General features: G+C 39.5%; 1 protein-coding gene across 1 annotated transcript; it reads right to left on the bottom strand.

Moving 5' to 3' along the window:
- Positions 1-470: 470 nt before the first annotated feature.
- On the bottom strand, positions 471-19803 carry LOC135466441 (cleavage and polyadenylation specificity factor subunit 6-like). Its single transcript, XM_064743913.1, has 15 exons — positions 19740-19803; positions 17654-17734; positions 17125-17232; positions 14347-14450; positions 13355-13530; positions 12608-12823; positions 12367-12470; positions 11190-11301; positions 7378-7449; positions 6491-6639; positions 5395-5522; positions 4843-4958; positions 4160-4307; positions 3670-3898; positions 471-884 (listed from the first exon to the last, which is right to left on the bottom strand). Exons 1-14 carry the CDS (start codon positions 19794-19796, stop codon positions 3691-3693), a joined length of 1779 nt encoding a protein of 592 aa, XP_064599983.1. The 5' UTR covers positions 19797-19803; the 3' UTR covers positions 471-884; positions 3670-3690.
- Positions 19804-21104: the final 1301 nt, after the last annotated feature.

The raw sequence follows: 21104 nt of genomic DNA, 5'->3' as shown, positions 1-21104 counted from the left end.
GTTTTAAAATCATTAGAACTCATGGTCAGGAAAAATGATCAACTTAGAGATGAAATTTTAGGTCATTTAGTGTGCACATTATAACAACTTCATTACATAATGCCAGTATTTTCAGCCTTCACACAAGCTTGCTAATTTTCACTAGAGGTATTTATTTGACATGTAAATCCTCAAGCCTTATCCTATCCCTTTATGTATATCTGTGCACGACATAACTTTAGAACTGTTGGGTTAGAGGCATCAGCGCTTTAGTATTAATGAATGACAGATTTATCTGGTGAAAGTTTTGCATAACTACAGGGCTGGCATCACCAAGCACAGGAAAGCAACAGTGAAAAGAACATTGAACATACATATATGAATGACACCCTTACCTAAACACAGACAAACACACATACATGTGAAAACCAGACAAGCGACAAGCAGGATGAACTCGTGGCAATTTTCAAAATTAACACAGTAGAGACAAATACATCAGACAAATTTTATTTGAGGATTTAAAACAAGCTATGGCGACTTCTCCCGCTGGAGACTCTGAACATGAATAACAACGCGACAACACGGAACTAACGTCTCTAGGTGATCTGTGACCGCCTTGAAATCCTATCTGTAATCCTTTTCTCTCCTTTTCCCCCTTCCAAAGTCCTTTCTCCTTTCTGTCCTTTTCCAGTTGTAAATTCCGCTTGTGAATTTTTTGAATTTTGCAATGAGAACTTGATATATATATATGTATGTCGAACCAATGTCTTGTAACACTTAAGACACAAAAATTAGACACTGCCATGAGGGCAGTTTACCTTGCCAAGAAGGCAGCTTACAGAGTCCATTAAAATACACTGATGTTGTCATAGGGGAAGGCTCACTTACAGGTACAAGCTTTACTCCTACAATAGAAAAGTTCAGATCTTCACACATGATATACAGTACAGGACCTACTGTTTGTCTGACAGAGTGGTCTCCCTTTACACAAAGGTTATCCATGCAGAGTAAGTCTACGAGTGTAACAGGCCCAATTAAAAATACCCTGCCATCAGATCTATGAACAGCTGTGGTCTGTCATAGACAACTATCACGGTCATTCAACATTAATTATCATATTTAGCTGTATCAAGTTAAAGGAAATTTTAGCCGTCCCAAACCATCATCAATAAATGGCATACTTTTGGGGAGAATTATCTTTCCGGCAAAATATTTCTCACTAAACTTTTATGCAATAATACAGACCATCTCTGTTCAGACAAGACAATATGGCAATGTTAGATGCCAGCTCTGCTGAGACTGACAATATAGCTACATTAGAGAACATTTCTATGGAAACAATATGGAAATATGAAGTCATCTCAGCTGAAAAATCCTTCGATATCAGAGGTCATCTCTTGACAGACAATATGTCAATATCAGAGTCCATCTGTGCTGAGACACACAATATGGCAATATCATATACATGCTTAAAAGACTGACAATACAGTTATACCAGAGACCATGTCTACTGAGACAATATGGCAATATCATATATTATATCATCTGAAACAGACAATGGCAATATTAGACATAATCTCTGCAATAATCACAATACAATTTGGTCAATGGCTCTTAAAATAGATATACAACTAGCATTGCCCAGACACATCAACTAAGCATTCATAAACATAAGGTAGCACACATCAGAGGTCTGGAGTAAGACTATTGCTGACCATGTCGCATTTTATAACTGGATCGCAATGTTATAATTGGTTTGCAATATGCTAAAACTGGACTGAGTAATAAAGTGAACCGATACTTTGGTACAATTCACTCGACCACTGAATTATCATGCCCGACTTGACTGAAAAGCATGAAAGAATACACAATTTGATACCCACAAACACACGGAAAAACAAATGACAACACGCGTAATTCATAGATCACAATTCGTGAGACAAGTGGCTAGTATCAAAAATAAAACTCACATAGAAATTAAGTCAAATGTGTACAAAGAGATGCAGCTTCATAAAAAAATAGATCCTACAAATCACTTGAAAGTTTAAGATTTACTGTAACAGCAGAACATTTACTTTGTTCCCGTTTTCTTCTGCTCATTACATCCTGGCACTAATCATTACATCCTGGCAATGATCATTACATCCTGGCAATGATCATTACATCCTGGCAATGATCATTGCCTTTGCCTTAATGCTTTTCTTCAATATTAACAAAAAAAATCCCATACAACTTGAAACATTGCTGTATTTGTTTTAATGTTGAGAAAGTAACTTGTAGAAAAAAAATCCGACCATGTATACAGACTTTCACATCCAACTTATACACCCAGTTATTACAAATAACTTATTCATACATGAGATAAACAAAAAAGGGAAATGCATAAGACAAGGTTGTGTGAGAACAGAAATGCACAGTTAACAAACAAAAAGGTGGAAATGTGGATTACGAATACTCTTTCTGATAAAAAATTTAAAACAAAATGAAAAACAAACAAACTTTCTCAAAATGTACGTGATTTCTGATTTAGTTTCAAGGGATTGTTATAAAAACAATACTTGAACCACCAAAGTGCAAAAAATGTTTATCCACACATAAAATGCAGAATGTCTGAAAAGAGGATGATTTTTGGCTTCTTAATGAGAGATTTATTTTCTGTACCCTAAAAAATAGGAACCAGAAAGAAAAAAACTAATGCTTTAAAATATTTAACACTGCATAAAAATCTTTAGCTATTAACTGCTATCTCAGATGTCATCAAGTTTCAGCACTAGTGTGCATGCAGTATTTACTCTTGCAGAGGTAATTTTAGAACACACATTCATGTGTAACATAGAAACAGAAAATATGTGTGGATATATATATATATATATATATCCACACACATATTTTCTGTTTCTGAAAATATGTGTGGATATATATATATATATATATATATATATCCACACACATATTTTCTGTTTCTATGTTACACATGAATGTGTGTTCTAAAATTACCTCTGCAAGAGTATATATATATATATATATATATATATATATATATATATATATATATATATATATATATATAAACACACACACACACACAAGCCCCAAACCCAGGAAAGAAAAAAAATGTACAAATGGAGACATCATTCCTTGAAGAGAGTTTCTCATACTGTTCTCTTTTTTTTCTCCATTGCCACACATTAAAGCTGGTCAAGAGTCTCAGACTGAAGTCGCTACTCCAAACACCATCCAAATCAGCTGGCAAAATTAACACAGGTCAGACAAGAAATACAAGCAGTTTGAGAAATTTATTAAGACATGGTATTTGTTTGCCACCAAGACCAATAGAATCCACCCAACCTATATTTCAAATTGGAAAATAATTTCCTCACAATGATGCCCTTATTAAATTACCCTATTTTACCCTTGCTGCAGACTCTGCAGAAAAAGGGAAAGAGAACAGGAGGCCCTACATCTTTGATACTCTGATCTGGCTTTTGTTAAAGATTTGTGTTTAATGACGTTTTGGAGCAAACATTACCTTGTGTTATTACACAGCTTCGTGTAACTAGGTGTAACAACTCATCTCAGGGTTGAGTCCATTAAAAACCAGACTGATTAGGTTGTGGTGTAAAAATACATGTAGTTTAAATCTTTTAGCCAGTTCTCATTAAACCTAGAGACATACCTTCCCAAACTCACCTGACATTGCTCAGCGCTCTGCTAGTGACGTCTGGAGGAGGAGTATTCTCTCTCCCTATCCCTGTCTCGATGACGATCAGAGTCGTGGTAACGTTCGCGGTCTCGGCTCCTCTCTCGGTACTCTCGATCTCGGCTTCTGGACCGATGACTTCGGCTTCTCTTCTCTCGTTCACGGTCCCTGTCGCGATCGCGAGACCTGGATCTGCGTTCCCTCGAGCTGCTTGAACTCCTGTTAAGTGCAGTTATAGGGCTTATTCATTACAATAGCGTCACAGAATCCTGAGGAGACTGTACAACACAAACCATCAGGATTTTTTTATCATTCACATATTTTAAAGGAACCTGGTTCTAGACACTCAATATTGTTGAAATATATAACATTCAAATGATATGTACAGACTTAAAAGTGAAAAATAGTATATCAAAAACATTGTTTAAAAATGTCCTATTTGAAAGGGACGTGAAAAAAAGATCTTGTAATACAACTTACTTTGAGCCATACGATTTCTCCTCTATTCCATGAAGAGTATCCTGAAGGGAGCTAATCAAGATTTTACATCTGTCATCAGAAGAAATCTTGGACTGTTTTATAAGTGATATAGCGGTGACTAAAGTCTCAATGGCACTGGCAAACTCTCCTGTAATTAAACACGGCAAACAGTTGATTAAAATTATAATCACTCAGCCTGACAACCCTTCACATGCCTGAGTATAAATGCTAGCCTTCAAGGAATTATAAGTCTCACTGGCTGTAAGTACACAGTCAGTGGTGTTTTTCTTCTATCTTTATAAAGATTTTTATATAATCTTTAAATCCATGTTTTATTCACTAAAAAAAAAATCCTTCGTTAGCTCAACCATACTTAACTATCCAGGTACATGTATATGCTCTGAACATACCCCTATATGAAGTTCAAGGATTGTTCAAGGATTCAAGGACAGTGAACAAATAAGGCCATCCTTTAAAATATGTCTGACCAACCCTCTACAAAAAGCCCTACTCATGGGATTATAGTAGAATTTTTTTTTCTCTTTATGTTAATTTTTTGAAATCCCTATCTTCTTTATCAGCCTGATTTAAAAAAAAAAATAAAACAAATTGGCTACCGACCCAGTTTTAATAGGCTTGGGTTGTGCCCGATGGACAAGAAGACCTGATTGTGATTGGATTACCTGCACTGGCATCTTGCACAGCCCGAGAGATAGCACTGCTGGACACAGTCTTGTTTCTTTGGAAGATTTCATCAAACTCCTGTTCTGAAAGAGCTGGGGGTGGTGGCTCAGAATGACTGAAAAAGAACCACCAGCAATTTTTCTACCACAGCATCATGTGAACATGGAATGTTGGTGATGTTGGGACTTCAAATCTGAATCAACAATTTTCTTACTGCACAAAAACTATAGTCATTTTAAAAAGGAGTATCTCAGCAAATTATAACAAGAAAATCAATTTGCGGACCTAACATAGATTTCTTTCATGCAGATGGCATGGGTCGCATTAAACCTGGATGGAATTTGCTAGGTTTTGTGCATTCTACTTTTTTTATCCCGAAACACCTCCACTTATCTTACTGTATAAAATACTATAAGATTACTGTATAAGATACATACTGCTGTATCACACTTGATGGAGGCTTTTAGAAGAGTCTGGCCAATACCAACATTTTGACGTACGTGGACCACCTGACTAAGCACCTGATGATTATTAAGATGGTGGTAACTTACCGTTTGGGCTCATATCGCTCTGGGGGCGGCCTCATGTAAGGCTCATTGGGGTAGCCCGTTGTCGGGGGTGGTCGACCATACGGGTCACTAGACTGCGAGTGTGGTGGCTGGGAAGCCATGTGCATCATCTGTGTTGAAGGGAAAATTTCATGCGCCTTCTTCAATGCTGTACAAGTTTAAATACTGATCCTCTCATAAATCAGGTCTAAATTTATGAATTTATTTATTTGATTGGTGTTTTACACCGTACTCAAGAATATTTCACTTATAGGACTGCGGTCATCATTATGGTGGGAGGAAACTGGGCAGAGCCCCAGGGAAACCCACAACCATCTCCAGGTTGCTTGAGAGACCTTCCCAGACAGACAATCAGCTCTGAATGAGTACCCACTAACACATAATCTGAAAAGGGATTCTTAGGGAGTTCTACTTGCCATCTATCTTTATTTCAACTCTTTTCACAGGCTTAAGATTCATTCCTAACACAGAAAATGGTTCTAAATCTGTAAATGTGCTGAAAACAGGAAGGACAAATAATATTCCATAGTCCACTAGCCTGAAAAATGGTGTAAACAGATTTTTGAAAACGTTCCTGGCAACAAATTAATGAGGTCCATATTGTTTATATTCTATAATATTAGACCAAGGTTACTTTGGTAATATATTTTAAACCACTTGCAATATTGATCTTACCACTTTCTCCACAGGAGTGTCAGCCACCTATTTTTAGACTTGACTTTCTCTAAGTTATAATATTAGACCAAGGTTACTTTGGTAATATATTTTAAACCACTTGCAATATTGATCTTACCCCTTTCTCCACAGGAGTGTCAGCCACCTATTTTTAGACTTGACTTTCTCTAAGTTATAATATTAGACCAAGGTTACTTTGGTAATATATTTTAAACCACTTGCAATATTGATCTTACCACTTTCTCCACAGGAGTGTCAGCCACCTATTTTTAGACTTGACTTTCTCTAAGTTATCTTTCACACACAATAGGAGCAAATTTCTGAATACAATAATTGTTTCAAAACACTGCGTTTATGGGGGGATAAACTTTTGTCATTAACTATAAGCATCTGGTAAACTCACCGGAGAGCTGGGTGGTGGCTGACCATGGGGCTGTGGGAAGAAGGCTGGGTTAACATGAGGAGCCGGGACAGGAGCGTGCCCTGGAGGGGGCAGATGGGATGGTTGACTCATCGTGGGTTGATGATGGGAAGGGTGCTGCCCAGGAACACCTGTCAATACATAGGGCACAGGTAAGACAAATGATATGAAAATGGCTCGTAACAAAGAAAAAATGCTTTGAATCAGTACAATTATATTATCAGTAAGTACTGAAGTTCTGAAATGAACATATGACATAAACCAGACCACTGACTTAAGGCCCAAAGTATTTAACGAAATGCAGTCAATTCTGAAAGTAATCTATTTGATTGGTGTTTAACGCTGTACTGCAGAATTCTTCACTTAGAGGTTTATGGGTGGAGTAAACTAAAGACATTCACAAAATACTTGACAAACCTTAAGACTTCTAAATTGCAGTCAAAACAGCAAAAGCTAAAAAACTGATTTGATCTCAGTGCATGCAGATATTTATTTATTTATCTGATTGGTGTTTTATGCCGTACTAAAGAATATTTCACTTAAACGATGGCGGCCAGCATCATGGTGGGAAGAAACTGGGCAGAGCCCAGGGGAAACCCACGACCATCCCCATTACTGACAGACCTTCATTACTTACAGCCTGAGAGGAAGCCAGCATGAGCTGGGTTTGAACTCACAGCAACCACAAAATGCACACATTAATGGCCATATTAACATCAAATTCCTAAATCTCCTGTGTTACTAAACCTGAAAACAAACCATCCCATCCCATCAGTTAACTATTTCAGTTATGCACTGTCACCATAATTAATGTGCTCAACACGACATCTAAAGCCTGAGGGCAAGGGTACATGTATGGTGCGGTTTACCTGGGGGTGGGGGCCTCATGCCAGGAGGAGGCACCGGCTGAGGAGGGGGAGGGCCACCACCAGGATATGGAGCTGAAACAAGCAGTAAACAAAAACATAAGATGACCTCTTCTCCCACAGAATGCTGACACATTTGCAAATTCAGTGAATTTAATGAGAAAGAGGAGAACATAAATATAAATAGAGAAATAAAATAGCTATGCAAGGCAATAGAATCGCAAAGTTTATACATGGTTTGCAATGTCAGCCATCTCTGAGGTAAGTTTGTGTATTGCCCATTGGGTGTCTATCGTTAGGAGTGTCATATGCTGGGCAGAGGCCCTTGGCTGGTAAAGGCATACAACAGGCAATATACACAAACTCATCTCAAAGATGGCCCCCATTGCAAACCATCTACTGAGGAATAAGGCCCTGCTGAATGTGTTCAAGACAGGAAGGCAAGTTGGGAAGCAGACTCAAACAATCAGATCAAGCCTGCCTCTAAAACTTTTCTGTAGAATTGGTCGTGCACACACAATAAACTCCCTTATATGTGTATTTTGCTTGACCCCAAACTATTATGAAGCTATTATTTTGACCATCTAACGCATGGCAATTAACAGTAACACTGACATGTTTGTTAGGTGTTAACCTGCCATTTAAAAATTAGGCCTTGCGATCTAAGAAACATTCACATCACTTATAACAAGATCTGTCTGAAGTAATGCCAACAATGCAACAGATCTAAGAAAACACGGCTAAATATTTCATGCACGGCTCAACTGTTCTTGTAACAAGCCGTGCATCTTTAACTTCACTGTGATGGCAAATACAGAGTTTAATTTGCAGTAAGTTGCCAAGCATGGAATTCACCAAACACCGACTTCGTCAACAACAGTCCAAGAAGCCAGCTTCGTGGGGGACTGATCTCATGATTGGTTGAAATTTAACCTGCCTACTAGTAAAACAGCTGCTATCTAATCAGATGTAGTCTGGCTAGTCGAAATAACCCCTGGCTGGCTGGCTGGCTGGCTGGCTGGCCCGTGGATAGTAAAAACTTTGTGGGGCTGTCAGGAGTTGCATAAGAAAGTCTGGCAGGCCACCTAAATTTTAACAGCATGGCGGAGAAATTAGGCTTTAAACATATATACAAGCTCTGGTGAATTAGCGTGTTATGGGTAAACAAAGTGGGAGTTCATTCGTCTTAATTTTGATCAATCTTCGGCAAGCCCGTAAAAGTGAAAGAAAAGTAGATACCAACACGTGCTGGCTACCTAAGGATGTTGCTATGATACATGCCATCCCATTGGCTGTGTCTCTGCTATGGACCAATGAATGAGCTTCTAACAAATTCTCTGAAATGTCATTTGTGTTCAATAACGCAATGGCTGTTTTGACAGCTAAAGTATTGGCAGCTGTTCTGACAGGCTACAGAGGATGATTAACACCGAAATATATCCAAAACTAATGGGAAGATTGCAACACAGAGTTATGAAAAGGGGTGGGTGAGGACATTTTTGTAAAAATGTTTTGGTATATAGCCAAGAAACTCTGGAAGCGGCAGGAATCCGGATAACTTTAAAATATGAGTCTGCTTGCAAATTTGATCACGTCTATGGAACTAAAAGGAAGATTTCATTTTGACATGATACTACATGCAAGGTTAAATGTCACAGCGATGTAGCAAATCCATTACAAATGCCTTTATCAGCTACAATTTACTTCGGTCTTCTGTACCTGAAAGCTTTGGTCTAAAGATGGCATTTATAGATAGGGTCTATGCGAGGGTCGAGGGTCCCCTAACATCGTACCCAATATTAAAAGTTCACAGTTGATTTCCTGGCTACAATCCTGTAGTACCTGAACTTCTTAATGACTTTTTTTCAGGTCATTTGTATCACGGGTCACATGTATGTGTAATTCTTTGAAAATAGATAATAATGCGCTATACAGGGACCTATCCCAACAGCCTACATTGTTAAATCTTATTCACCTGGTGCAACGAGGAATGGGCTGTCGATTTCTATGTCAAGTGACCGTGCTGGCCTCTTGATTTTCAGGGCTTTCAGAGCCCAGTTACACTTTGAGCATGGCTTACTGGATTAATTTTCTCTAAACACTGTCGCTGTTTTTCTCATTTAATTTTTATAAGTATCAAGGGCATATGAATGTGTAAATATGTCAAGGGTGATGGGCTAGATTTGCACAAGACAATGAAATGAAACAAAAAAAAAAAATCACTTTTCATTAAATTTTCATTAACTCTTCATTCTTTCCTCAAAGAGTTGAAGTTCTGTTTATAATTATTTTGATCACTAAATTCACCTCAAAGGCATCAGTGACAATCTAGATACCAAGATCTTCCAGGGGCCTAGGCAGCCCCTGGACCCAGGCCTGTAGGCCCCCTGCGCCATGCGCGGTCAAAGATGATGCACTACCTAAAACTTTTTTTTAGCACTCTCAGTTTAACAATTCCTGGCTAACGCAATGATGCCAACACAAATTCACTAAGTTGCTGGCAGAAAAGTTCGCTCACTGAAGTTATATTTTCAAGATAAGAACATATTTTTCATTTGTACATTCAAAGTGTTTCATAAAACATAAGTCTTGTCAAACCATGGCAGGTTTATTCCTTACATTATGCTGTAAATGAAGAAATTTTCCTACAACATCTAAAGCTGGGATTTCCACAGCCCTCCTTCCACCCATACATAAAACAGGGGCTGAAATGTTCAAAAGAATGCTAATCACAACATCAGAATTTAGCCCAGTGCTTGAGCAAAGGGAAGTCGACATGTAGCTACTTTTTGAGCTGCGTCTTGCAATACTGCCTTACCCAAAGACACCACCTTAAGGATAAATGACATTTCAACCCCTGGACCAAAGTCCACACACCACAAAAGCTATTTATTCACTGCTTAAAGGTTTTCTGTTCATAGAAGATGTACATTGACAACCTGTACCCAAACCATAAAAGACACCAATAAGTTTATCACCAACACCTCACATTCTGGGCAATGATGAATGGAAGGAATGCCATAGTGTCTTTCTTGCTTAGCCAGTCCATTTTACATTGAAACCAGCTCTTCATGTAGCTGTTACGTTGCGTAAAATGTTACGTCTTCCAGCTAGGTGTTTCTACCATGGTTGGGTGGTTTGAGCCTACAAACCTACTTATTGACTGCAGCATTCATGAACACCTCAGCTGAACAAGTCGGGAAAGCTAAATGTTGTACAAATAATACAAAGCTTCCTTTTCCTCCACCCCACAGATCAGGTAAGAGAATCACAGTATAACCAATAAGCCCAGAAGCAGGGGAGACAGGTAATAAGCCAGGCGAGAATCGTGGCACTTACTGCCTGGTGGAGGAGGCTGTGGTCCCATGGGCTGTGAGAAAACTTGGGGAGCAAACAAGACCATTAGAGGCTAGTTGGATTACTGATATACTCAATTGTACTGAACTCTGTACAGACACCACAGACCTACTTCATCTTATCACAAAAAGAAAACTGTGACACAGTATCCCCAACATTTCAGAGGGGATTCTCAGTCCTGCAGATAGCTAACACATTACAAGAGCTGATGCAGAATCCAAAAAACAAGATAATTTCAACTCACGTAAAAACCCTGGCACTTAACAGAACAGAATTTCTAACATTCAACAGTACCAATAAGTAACGAGGATAAGAAATGGCTTCAAATGTTTTTCTTTAATAATGCATATGAGTAGTAAAACAATATAGATCAGATTTAAAGGGAGTATCAGTAGGTTAAAACTAAGGTCATGTTTTAAGTTTCCATATATAATCTAAAAATTTCTGTGAATGCCTACCTGGTGGTCTGTCCCATTCTGGTCTTGGGGGTCCAGAGGGATGGGCTCTTGGGTCAGGTGGAGGGGGCCCTCTGTTTGGGGGTGGAAGCGACTGAGGAGGGCCTCTTGGGGGCTGAAAATAAATGCACCATTCCATAATTACCAGCTCATGAGAGTATTTCCTTAACCATGTTATCTGGCCATCAAAATCTGCTTTACAATGCAAGGCTGCACAATATTAGCTGTATCTGTCTGGGCCTAATCTGGCCTCAGTAGGGCAGGAGGTGGAACCACCCGTGAAAAGCAGCTCATTGTTGAATATTTCGATTTCCATACATTTTTAAGGGGCTAGGTTCCTATGGTTGACCGCCACCCCATGTGCACACGACAACACACACCTAGCCTGAAAATTCAGTCTAAGGATGGCTTGTATTTACTGATATGTGGAGACCTCTCCCAACTGGCATGACATGTGCATCTGATCATCACGTTGTATTATAACTACCCCAGGCCATCATTAAAAAGTTGTTTGTTGCAGGTAACAAACCCTGCCTTTTAAAGTCGGGTCGGTCGGCATTTTTTTTTTTTAAAGTAATTCCCGGGCCGCCTTATCCAAATTCTAATTGAATTATTTTTAAAATGCTCTTTAAAAACTTTGTTGTTTTCATAACCCAGTTCTTTCACACCGATGTCAAATATTCCTTCTTGATTCCGTGTCCTACATTAAATTTGAGTAAATTTACGAACTTTAAACCTAAACAACTGAAGTTAAAAGGCATCCATTGCTTTCGCCACTATGGCGAAGGGATGCCAATTAGCTTTCGTCACACAGAAATTGTATTCGCCAAAACTAATGTGGTGAATGGCTAGACGAAGCTTTTTTGGGGGATGTAAAGGGCACTTCGAGGGAACGGCAGCATCCGGTAATCGGACACTGAGGAGGGCTGGATTAGGCCCTGTCTGTCAAGATCAACCAGAGCCAGTGTCTTGATCAATAATGGCTGTAAGTTACGGTTTAACTTGCAAACAGTGAAAACTTTAAAGATCATTTTCACTGTTCACCTGAATTTTAATATCTTTGCAAAGCCCTAACTAATGTATGTCATACCGTCACACCTCTTTTTTTTATAACTATTCTGCTTCTTCCACTTTGTATTCAAAAACAAAACACCACAAAGAGAACATTTTAAGTGCTTACCATGCCTGGGGGAGGTGGTCCTGAAACCCGTGGGGAGGGTCCACCAGGTGACATCCCAGGGGGCGGTGGACCTGGGGGCGGGGGGCCTCCATGTCGGGGAGGACCTGAAAATCAAATTCATAAGTAAACGATTAACTTCACTCACCTCACAGATGTTTTCTGGCACAAAACACAGCTCTCCACAAATTTCAAGGCCACAGCCCTTTACAGTATCTTATCATAACATAAATGTATCACACACCATACTGTCCGGGAGGTCCAAATGGTGGGGGTGGACCTGGGGGAGGAGGTCCTCCGGGGTGTGGCCCCCCTGGGGGTCCCATTCCTGGTGGAGGCGTTCTACCGGTGTTCCTGTGGGGCGGGCCAGGAGGGTAACCAGGGCCAGGGCGACCACGGTTTATGGGGGGTGGAGGCTGCATCCCACGGCGATCCTGTGAGCCTTGGTTGTGCTGGCGATCTGAGTGCAAAGATCACAATTACATACCTATGTATGGATCTAAAGTTAAAGCCACACATTTTGCCCAATTCTGAGAGATCTCCTAATCTTAAAAAGGTGGTCTGACGTTTGTTTTGAGAGGCATGATGATATTCTACTAGTTTCAGACAAAAAGTAATATTTTATGACATTTAATTCCCTACAAATTTTAGCTATTATTCCTATATAAATAGTATACAAACAGACAGTAACAAATCTTAATTTACTTATTTATTTGATTGGTGTTTTACGCCGAACTCAAGAATATTTCACTTATACAACGGCGGCCAGCATTATGGTGGGTGGAAACCGGGCAGAGCCCGGGGGAAACCCACAGCCATCCGCAGGTTGCTGGCAGACCTTCCCACGTACGGAGAGGAAGCCAACAAATCTTGATTAACAGTGCTGTTAAACACACTGAGGTGATGCCCAGCACACCTGCCTCATGTCTGCCACTGAAAGAATAGTTATCTGCATAACCCTTAACCCAAATATGTCAAAGGCCCCACTTACTGAAGTTACCATTCGGGGGTGGGCCCTCAGATTTCCTGGCCTGAGCCTCAAACTGGTTTATCGACTGTTTGTTACATGGAGTCACCAGGGGCTGCTGGCCGTGGATCTCTCTCTTCGGCAGTTTATCAAATATGGTACGAGAAGATGAATCTGACCCCACAGTCACCACGGCATACCTGGGAACAAGCACACAGAGGATCACTGAGGTATTACATAAGTGTGTATTGATCCTAAAACATTGTGGCATCAACATCTACGTCATGTGTCTTGTGGGACAGGATGTGGGACAAAATGTGGGACAGGATGTGGGGTATGAATGAATGCTTAGGGTTTAACGTCGTACTTAACAATTCTTCAGTCATATGACGACGAGCAGTCATTAGATGTGTGTATATAGTGTGTCTTCTTGTGGCAGGATGTGTCCATGACGCCCAATCGTTCCCGCCAGGGAAATATCATGCAAAAGACACCAGAAATGAAACCCCACTCGGTCACATTATACTGACACAGGACCAAACAGTCCTGTTTCCTTTCTCTACTTTCTAATAAGTACTGTGCACTAGTGTAACAGAGTCTTGTGGCAAAAATGCACATCCACTTAATTTGGTGTACCAGCAGTACACAAAGTGTTATTCATGTCACACATCCACAGTAAGTTGTGTATATATGCATGAGTACTGCTGATACACAGGCTAATTTGTACACAATCGTTTTTAAAGAGTGACTGCTCAGTACTGAGCGCCAAGCAAGAGAGCGACAAGTAATTTTTAAAGTTTTTGATATGACCGACCTGGGTTTGGTCCTGGGTCTCCCGACTTTGAGGCGGACACTGTAACTATTAGGCCACCGAAGCAGCCATGTGGGGTAAGAAGAAAAGTATCTCTAAACACATCTGACACATTACAAACGACAAGTTCTTCAGCTGAATGCATGTGTAACTCGTTTGACTGTACAGCTCCACTCTGTCCAATAAATAAGAACCTCAATCTCACCCTTTAGACTGGCCATTGGCTCTGTTCTCATAAAACTTGATGTCTAACAAATCTGTGATCCCAAGTGTTGTTATCTGCTCTGTCAAGTCCTGGTCAGTGGTCCACTGTGAAGACAAGAAAAAGAGTTTAAGATATAATGAACATCGTCACAAAACAGAAACCGCATTACAACAAAATTTTGTTCAGCTTTCAACCCTTAGCCATTTAGCACAGAGAAGCCAGGCCTGTATTTTCACAATTCTTAATCAGAATCTACATGGATTCCCTCAAGTTTGCTTCCCAGGAATCCACCAGAATCAAGGTAAAATGTAGTACCACAAAATATGCAGTAAGTCCGAGTTTTAATACGTGGTATATAACATTGAACAGTTTTGTGGACTCCAGGTGACATAAATATCACTATACATGGGTAGAAATAAACTTCACCAATCAAAATGTCAGCAGGGTCAGCTGACTTGGAAATCCATTGGCCCTTCCCTAATTTTTTAAGGTTTAATGATAGCTTAATGATAGAAAAAAAGCACCACACCAATAAAGTTTTAACATTGTAGTTTGATCTGATACATATAATTTATCTTTGTTGAAAGAATTACAGGTCTACTGCTTACTGTTGACATGACCAATTTTTTTCTTTTTTAAGAAGTTCAGGTGCTACAGGTTTGTAACCCAAAAATCAGCTCTGAACTTTTAATATTGGGTAAGATGTGGGGCTAGCGATCCTCACATAGGCTCTATTAGTAAAGTATGAGCCAGTCTTGGAAGTTTTCAGCTACTGAAGTCCGTTGTAGAAGATTTAGTCAGTGACATTTGTAATGGATTTGCTACACTGCTGTGACAATTGACAGTAGCATGACACAATAAAATCTTTCCTTTAGTTCCAAAACTCCAGTGTAGATGCAAACAAATTTACAAGCGAACTGCTTAAAGTTGTTCTTAATCCCACCCCCGTTTCATCACTGTTTTATAGAAATCAAAATATTTTTTACAAAATTGTCCTCACACACCCTTTTTCATAGCTACATATTCATTTCATTGTAATCTTTTCATTAGTTTTGGATATGTTTCGGTGTTAATCATCCTCTGTAGGTGGTCAGAACTGCTACCACTGCTGTAACTGTCAAACAGCCATTGCTGGCCATGGTTGTACACTGGTGGAATTTCCGACTGTGTTAGAAGCTCACTCATTAGTCCATAGCAAAGACACAGCCAATGGGCTAGCTTGTACCATAGCAACATTCACTAGAAACCAGCACATGTTATCTGCTTTTCTTTCACTGTTACCAACATGAGTTTGCATACACATTTAAAGCCCTTATTTTTCCTAGCCTCTGTTAAAATTTAGCTTGGCTTCCAAACTTTCCTATCCCAACTCTTTCCACTACGTCAAAGATTTCCCTATCCGCAGGCCAGCAGTTATGTCGACCCCTGCTGTATTTCATTATTTGTCAGTTAGTTTATGCAAAAGAATTTGCTTGAATCGTAGGATAAAACCAACAGTTAGGAGATCCATTTCAAACTTAGTTTATTTTGATCTCTGTTCATTCCAAATAACGTGTAAAAGTCTAACAAAACCCGCATTATGGCGATGTTTATGTTCGTACGTCCACTTATTGAAGAGGCACAGTTAAGATTTGAAAATCTGAGAACAATTGGTCATTCTCAAAAATATTTTTGTGACCTTCTCAGGGGAATCCAAGCAGATTCCCGAAAATTGGGTTTACAGGAATCAGATTTCCGGATTCCAATTGAAAGTAAAATCCTGGAAACATTATCATCATATTAGAGATTTTTAATAATTTATTGCAATACTCTGTTCTGTCTCGTCTACAGTGAATATTAATACCATCCGTTATGTCAGCAAGGGGAATTACACAGCGTCTGTGATAAATCAGCCTAGTTTAACAAGAAATATGACACAGTTTAGCTACATCATATTTAGTCAGGTTGAAGTTAAGTGTATGTACTGTAGGGATAGAAGTTAGCAGTAAAGCCAGCATGACCATTGTCCTGGTGATCCCTAATAGTTACTGGACATTTTTGCATGTCATAGGACAAAACTTTCTCCGCACTGAACTGTTGACACTTGATTAAATGTAATGTATACTTTAGTTTTGACATGTAACTGTTTCAAAAACTGACCAGAGGGGTAATTTGCTTCCACAATATTTTTCACACGTGGTGCAATAATCACTTCAAATCTTCCTTGAAATATCGTCGTGTAGCGGACGTTGTTGTTGGATTAGCTTCATTGCTTGGGTCGGCTATTAATCCATTAGTCGACTGCTTGGTAAACCCAAATTTAAGTAGGCGGGTCGTTTCGAGGATCAATATTTTTTTTTTTTTGCTGCCAACGCCTACCATACTGTTAGAGTCGCATTCCTGTCCATGTGAACTTCACGACATCATATGCACCTTGCGTCTCTTTGTTCAATGAAAAGCCACAGGAACAGGGTAACGTATTTTTGTAACGAGATTACGTAAAGTCTAGTACCACGAGTCTAGTACATTTAACGGGAACATGATTTTCCGACAATGCGATATTTTTAAGTAATTTAACGTTTTCTTACAAATAAAAGGCGCCGCCATAAATCCACTTGAATGCCAGTTTGGAAAACTCAACAAAGCAGCAAAGTTTCATGTATGTGCAGATTTCCATTGCCAAATAATCAACCAAACACTTGTCCGTGCAGCACATGCATTTTAATGGACAAGACCATTTTTTTGCCAGACATGTTCAATAAGTCAATGGTAATTTCTAACCCTGTACTGTACACTTACCCAAGTAAGATTGCCCACACAGACACACACTCTTCGGCCAGTGTATGTCGTGGATAAGGTAGGGGCAGTAACTGTTGACTTAGTTGGAGTCAAATCATCGTCCCGATGCTGAAAACCAAAAAAAAAAAACATTCTTCACAAAGCCAAATAATGACAACAGTTAATCAAGTTTATTCAGAAAACATATGAAATTGATTTTTAGTATGTATTTCAACAATTATAGTTTTAACAAGGAGGACCTTTCGTTAGTTACTTGTTAACTTTCCCATGCGAGACATACATAAAAATTTGTGAACCCCACACTGGTGGGAGATGAATGGTCTTCGTCACAATCACCATCCACTGCTTATTCCCACCAAGGATACCACAAATAGTGAGAGCACTATGATTGTGAGAGTGAATGACATTGAACAAAAAATTTATATTAACTTCTTTCAGGCAACAAACAAACATATTTAAACAGGACACTTTTATAATTATTATTCTCAGAGAAGCAAGACCAGGATTATTGTAATGTAAAATAACATACCGAGTCCAGACCATCGCTACTTGATGGGGCTGTTATGACATCATCATACAGATCTCCTCCATCATGGCTGAAGTCATTGTCCTTACAAAATTAGAAACACAGATTGAACATTCAAGTTTGTGATGTCCTGTGGAAAATTCTTTTCTCGCCATTTCTGAACGACTGCCAAAAAACCTGCCCTTTTGAAGTGACATTCATTTCAATTTAAACAGACACTTATATTAATCATCTACTGTAGTATCTGTGCACTTATTTGCTTGCGACAGTGGTTAGCATATGAGGCAAAAGCGTTGTGGTAAATGGGGTAGCGTTCAGCACGACATGCGAATGTGGTTTATTCAGATGATATTTTCACTTCCGTGTTTAACTTATTGCCCGACTGTCTGCAGTTTTGAATAACAAAGCCCATGCGGCTGGTTAAAAAATAGGCATTAATCGAATACAGCGCCTCTGTATGTCAGACAGCCGTGTGATTCTTCTACAGATCACAATAATAGTAGCCCAAGACCTCGGTCTAAGGGTGGCTTATATATAATGATAAGCGTGCACCGCTGGCCACACATAGCCCAAGAGCTAAGTGAATGAGTTAGTGCTTGGGGTTTAACGTCGTACTCAACAATTTTTCAGTCATATGACGACGAAGGAATCATTAGGGTGCATGCACGTGTAATGTGCCTCCTTGTTGCAGGACCGATTTCCACCGCTCTTTTATTTAGTGCTGCTTCACTGAGACGACTTACCGAAGGCAAGTAAGCCGCCCCACCCGAGCCATTATACTGATACGGATCAACCAGTCGTTGCACTATCCCCTTCATGCTGAACGCCAAGTCTTAGGTGTGACTTGATCAAGGATTGATCCTGGATCTACCGGTCCCGAAGCGGACCTAAAGAGTTATGTGTATTTTGCGAGTCCTAAATACACATAAAGTACGGCAATTCTGAAAGGTAAATATTTACGCACATTTTGCCATAACCTCTACTTGCCTTTACATCACCATTCTCCTCTAAATCTTAGTTGAAAATAGGCTCATATCTAGCAGGTCGCCACACGTGCTGTCATGTTTTTAAAATCTGAGTCCGAGAGGCGTAGATGCACAGTAGCGGTTGACCTTTCCATGGATGGGAATGGATGCCGAACATAACCCCCTTTTTTACTACAAACTTAATTCGACAGTTCGCATAAACTGTGGGGTCTGTCATTATGCTCCATAGCCTTCAGTCATTTACAAATTCGGGCCTCCACAGCCACTTGGCTTTCCGTCTGTCAAAACTGACAGCCAGCTGATCAAAACATAGTGACTTCGTGAAAGGCCAACCACACATACGCGGGGAAGAACAACCCGATTTAACATGATGTTGACATGGCATCCGAGTGCAAGTAACAACTGTGAATTATCTCGGATTTGACGGTCGTAAAGGCTACAGAATGTTGAAATAAATTGGCTGAGGAACAGAGAATGTCTTGGTGAACATAATTACTTTAAGTTTTGCCAGGTTATTGCATGTAATGGTTCATTTTGCATTGATTTTTGTAGCTAAGCTGTTCTTAAATACCAATATTTTAACGTGGAAGACTCCTCAACTGTGATCTACGCCTCACCCCACATTACAAGATCACAGCCAAGATCCTTTGCTAACAATAAAAGTTACCACGAACTTTCCTGCTGTGCGATGCCAATGAAACAGCCAGAACAGTCTTGACATAGACTAGAGATAGGCTTGTACAAGTTCTAATTAAATTAGTAATGATTAGCGTTAAACCCTTAAAATTAACAACCTGAATCACTTATCTGTTTACGGATGAGGGAAAGGACACTTCATTTTAACGCCTACATACCAACAACTTAACGGGGGAGTCAGGTTATCAGAAACTCAAGCTTGTCGTTGTTGTTTCGGTATTAATTCACATGCATGACAAAGGCTAAGCGGCTTCATGGCGTGGCTTTTTGCAGTCGTGTGCCGGTGCTCCAATCATCACCAGTACAATACATGACATACCTTTGACCAACATTTAACTATTGCATACTGTAAATTACATGTTTAAATGTTATGAACGCATAATACAGCAGCTGTTAAAGGGAAATACCTGGTTAAAATCGTCTTCCAAATTATCATACAAATCGATGTCGACCGAGTCGGCCATGTTGATTGATTTGATCTTGGTCCCAAAGTCCAGAGGCTTACCAGCTAGACTCGTACTTTGGTGAGGTAACGCCTTCATGAAGAAACCTCAGGGGGATCGGGGTAAAAGCAATGGGCGAGGCCGCCAAGACAAGCCGTTTCGCGATCTATTCTATAATTATTAAAATGTGTGAAAGAATTCTTCTGTACATGCGTGCAAATATTTGTCTAAAAGCTTCCGTTTATTTGTACATGTGTGTAAAACTGTGGAAAACAAAATCCGAAGTATGCATATGTAAAATAAATTATTTCCTTATAGGTATTTCCTAGTAAGCCACTGTATTTATTGACAAAGGCATTTCACAAAGAATTTTAAATGTATACATACACGTCTTTTTTTGTTCAAAAGAATTAGACGCAATTCGTACCGTTCTTTTGCAGATACGTAAACAGATAATAAAATACCAGAACGGCTTAGTTACTTGTCAAAGGTCGCAAACGATTGTTATGTAATTATCTTCAAGAGAGGCTGTAAATAAAAGCTAGGATGTTTATGCATATCTTCAAAACATACATAAACCGTAATAGCCGCTTGAAGTTGGTTAAAACAGTACTACGTGTACTCAGACACAACATATTATCTGAGACTAATACAACATTAGTCCCAGATATAATACAATCATAAAGGAAATTCACCGGGATATAGGCCTATATGGTCTTTTCATTTGCATGCGGTGATAATGATTTTGTCTTTGGGTTTCATTTCCTATTAACTATAAACACAGCTTTATTTGAGAAAAATTGTTTTAAACAACTTTCCCAATGTTGGGATTAATACAGACGTCTCTTAATCCCAGGTTTATGGCTTTATACTTCAGACATCGGCTCCACCTGTACTTGCACGGAGATTGCCGAAGAATTCGGCCATTGACTAGGCTACGCCATCCAAAGAATTTAGCAACTAGCTATTCATTTGCTCAGTTAAGGAAGTTATTAAGCCTACATTTATATATTTATGGGTGTAGATACGTATACGCCTCCGTGGGGAAGTAAACATTTCAGTCCCCGGCCGTTAGATTTAGTGGAGGGTATTGGTGTTGAACGTCGTGCTCAAGAATGTTCATTTTTATCACGGTGATCAGGTTTATAGGTGGAAGAAACTGGAATGCCCAGATTAAACAAATCTATTGACATATTCTAGATATGAACGTTGGGTGATTTCAGAACTGGATGTAGAACACATGCTGCCTGCTGCAGGGAAGTCTAAAGGCCGGGAAACTCGTATCTTGCCTACGCGGCTGAAGAATGCGGCAGTGGGAACAGGGTAAAG

The sequence above is a fragment of the Liolophura sinensis genome, chromosome 6 (genome assembly GCF_032854445.1).
Source record: "Liolophura sinensis isolate JHLJ2023 chromosome 6, CUHK_Ljap_v2, whole genome shotgun sequence".
In the NCBI taxonomy this organism is placed as follows: domain Eukaryota; kingdom Metazoa; phylum Mollusca; class Polyplacophora; order Chitonida; family Chitonidae; genus Liolophura; species Liolophura sinensis.
Note: the sequence above shows the minus strand (reverse complement) of the source record. Positions and strands in the feature narration are given on the sequence as shown.

Bases quoted from the DNA above. Each gene is read 5' to 3' on its own strand.
- LOC135466441 (XM_064743913.1), bottom strand. From the start codon at position 19,796: ATGGCCGACTCGGTCGACATCGATTTGTATGATAATTTGGAAGACGAT. The intron at 12,824-13,354 runs GTAAGTGGGGCC...CTTTGCACTCAG, and splicing joins ACCCCCGAATGGTAACTTCA to ATCGCCAGCACAACCAAGGC. The intron at 12,471-12,607 runs GTGTGTGATACA...TTTGATTTTCAG, and splicing joins TGGACCTCCCGGACAGTATG to GTCCTCCCCGACATGGAGGC.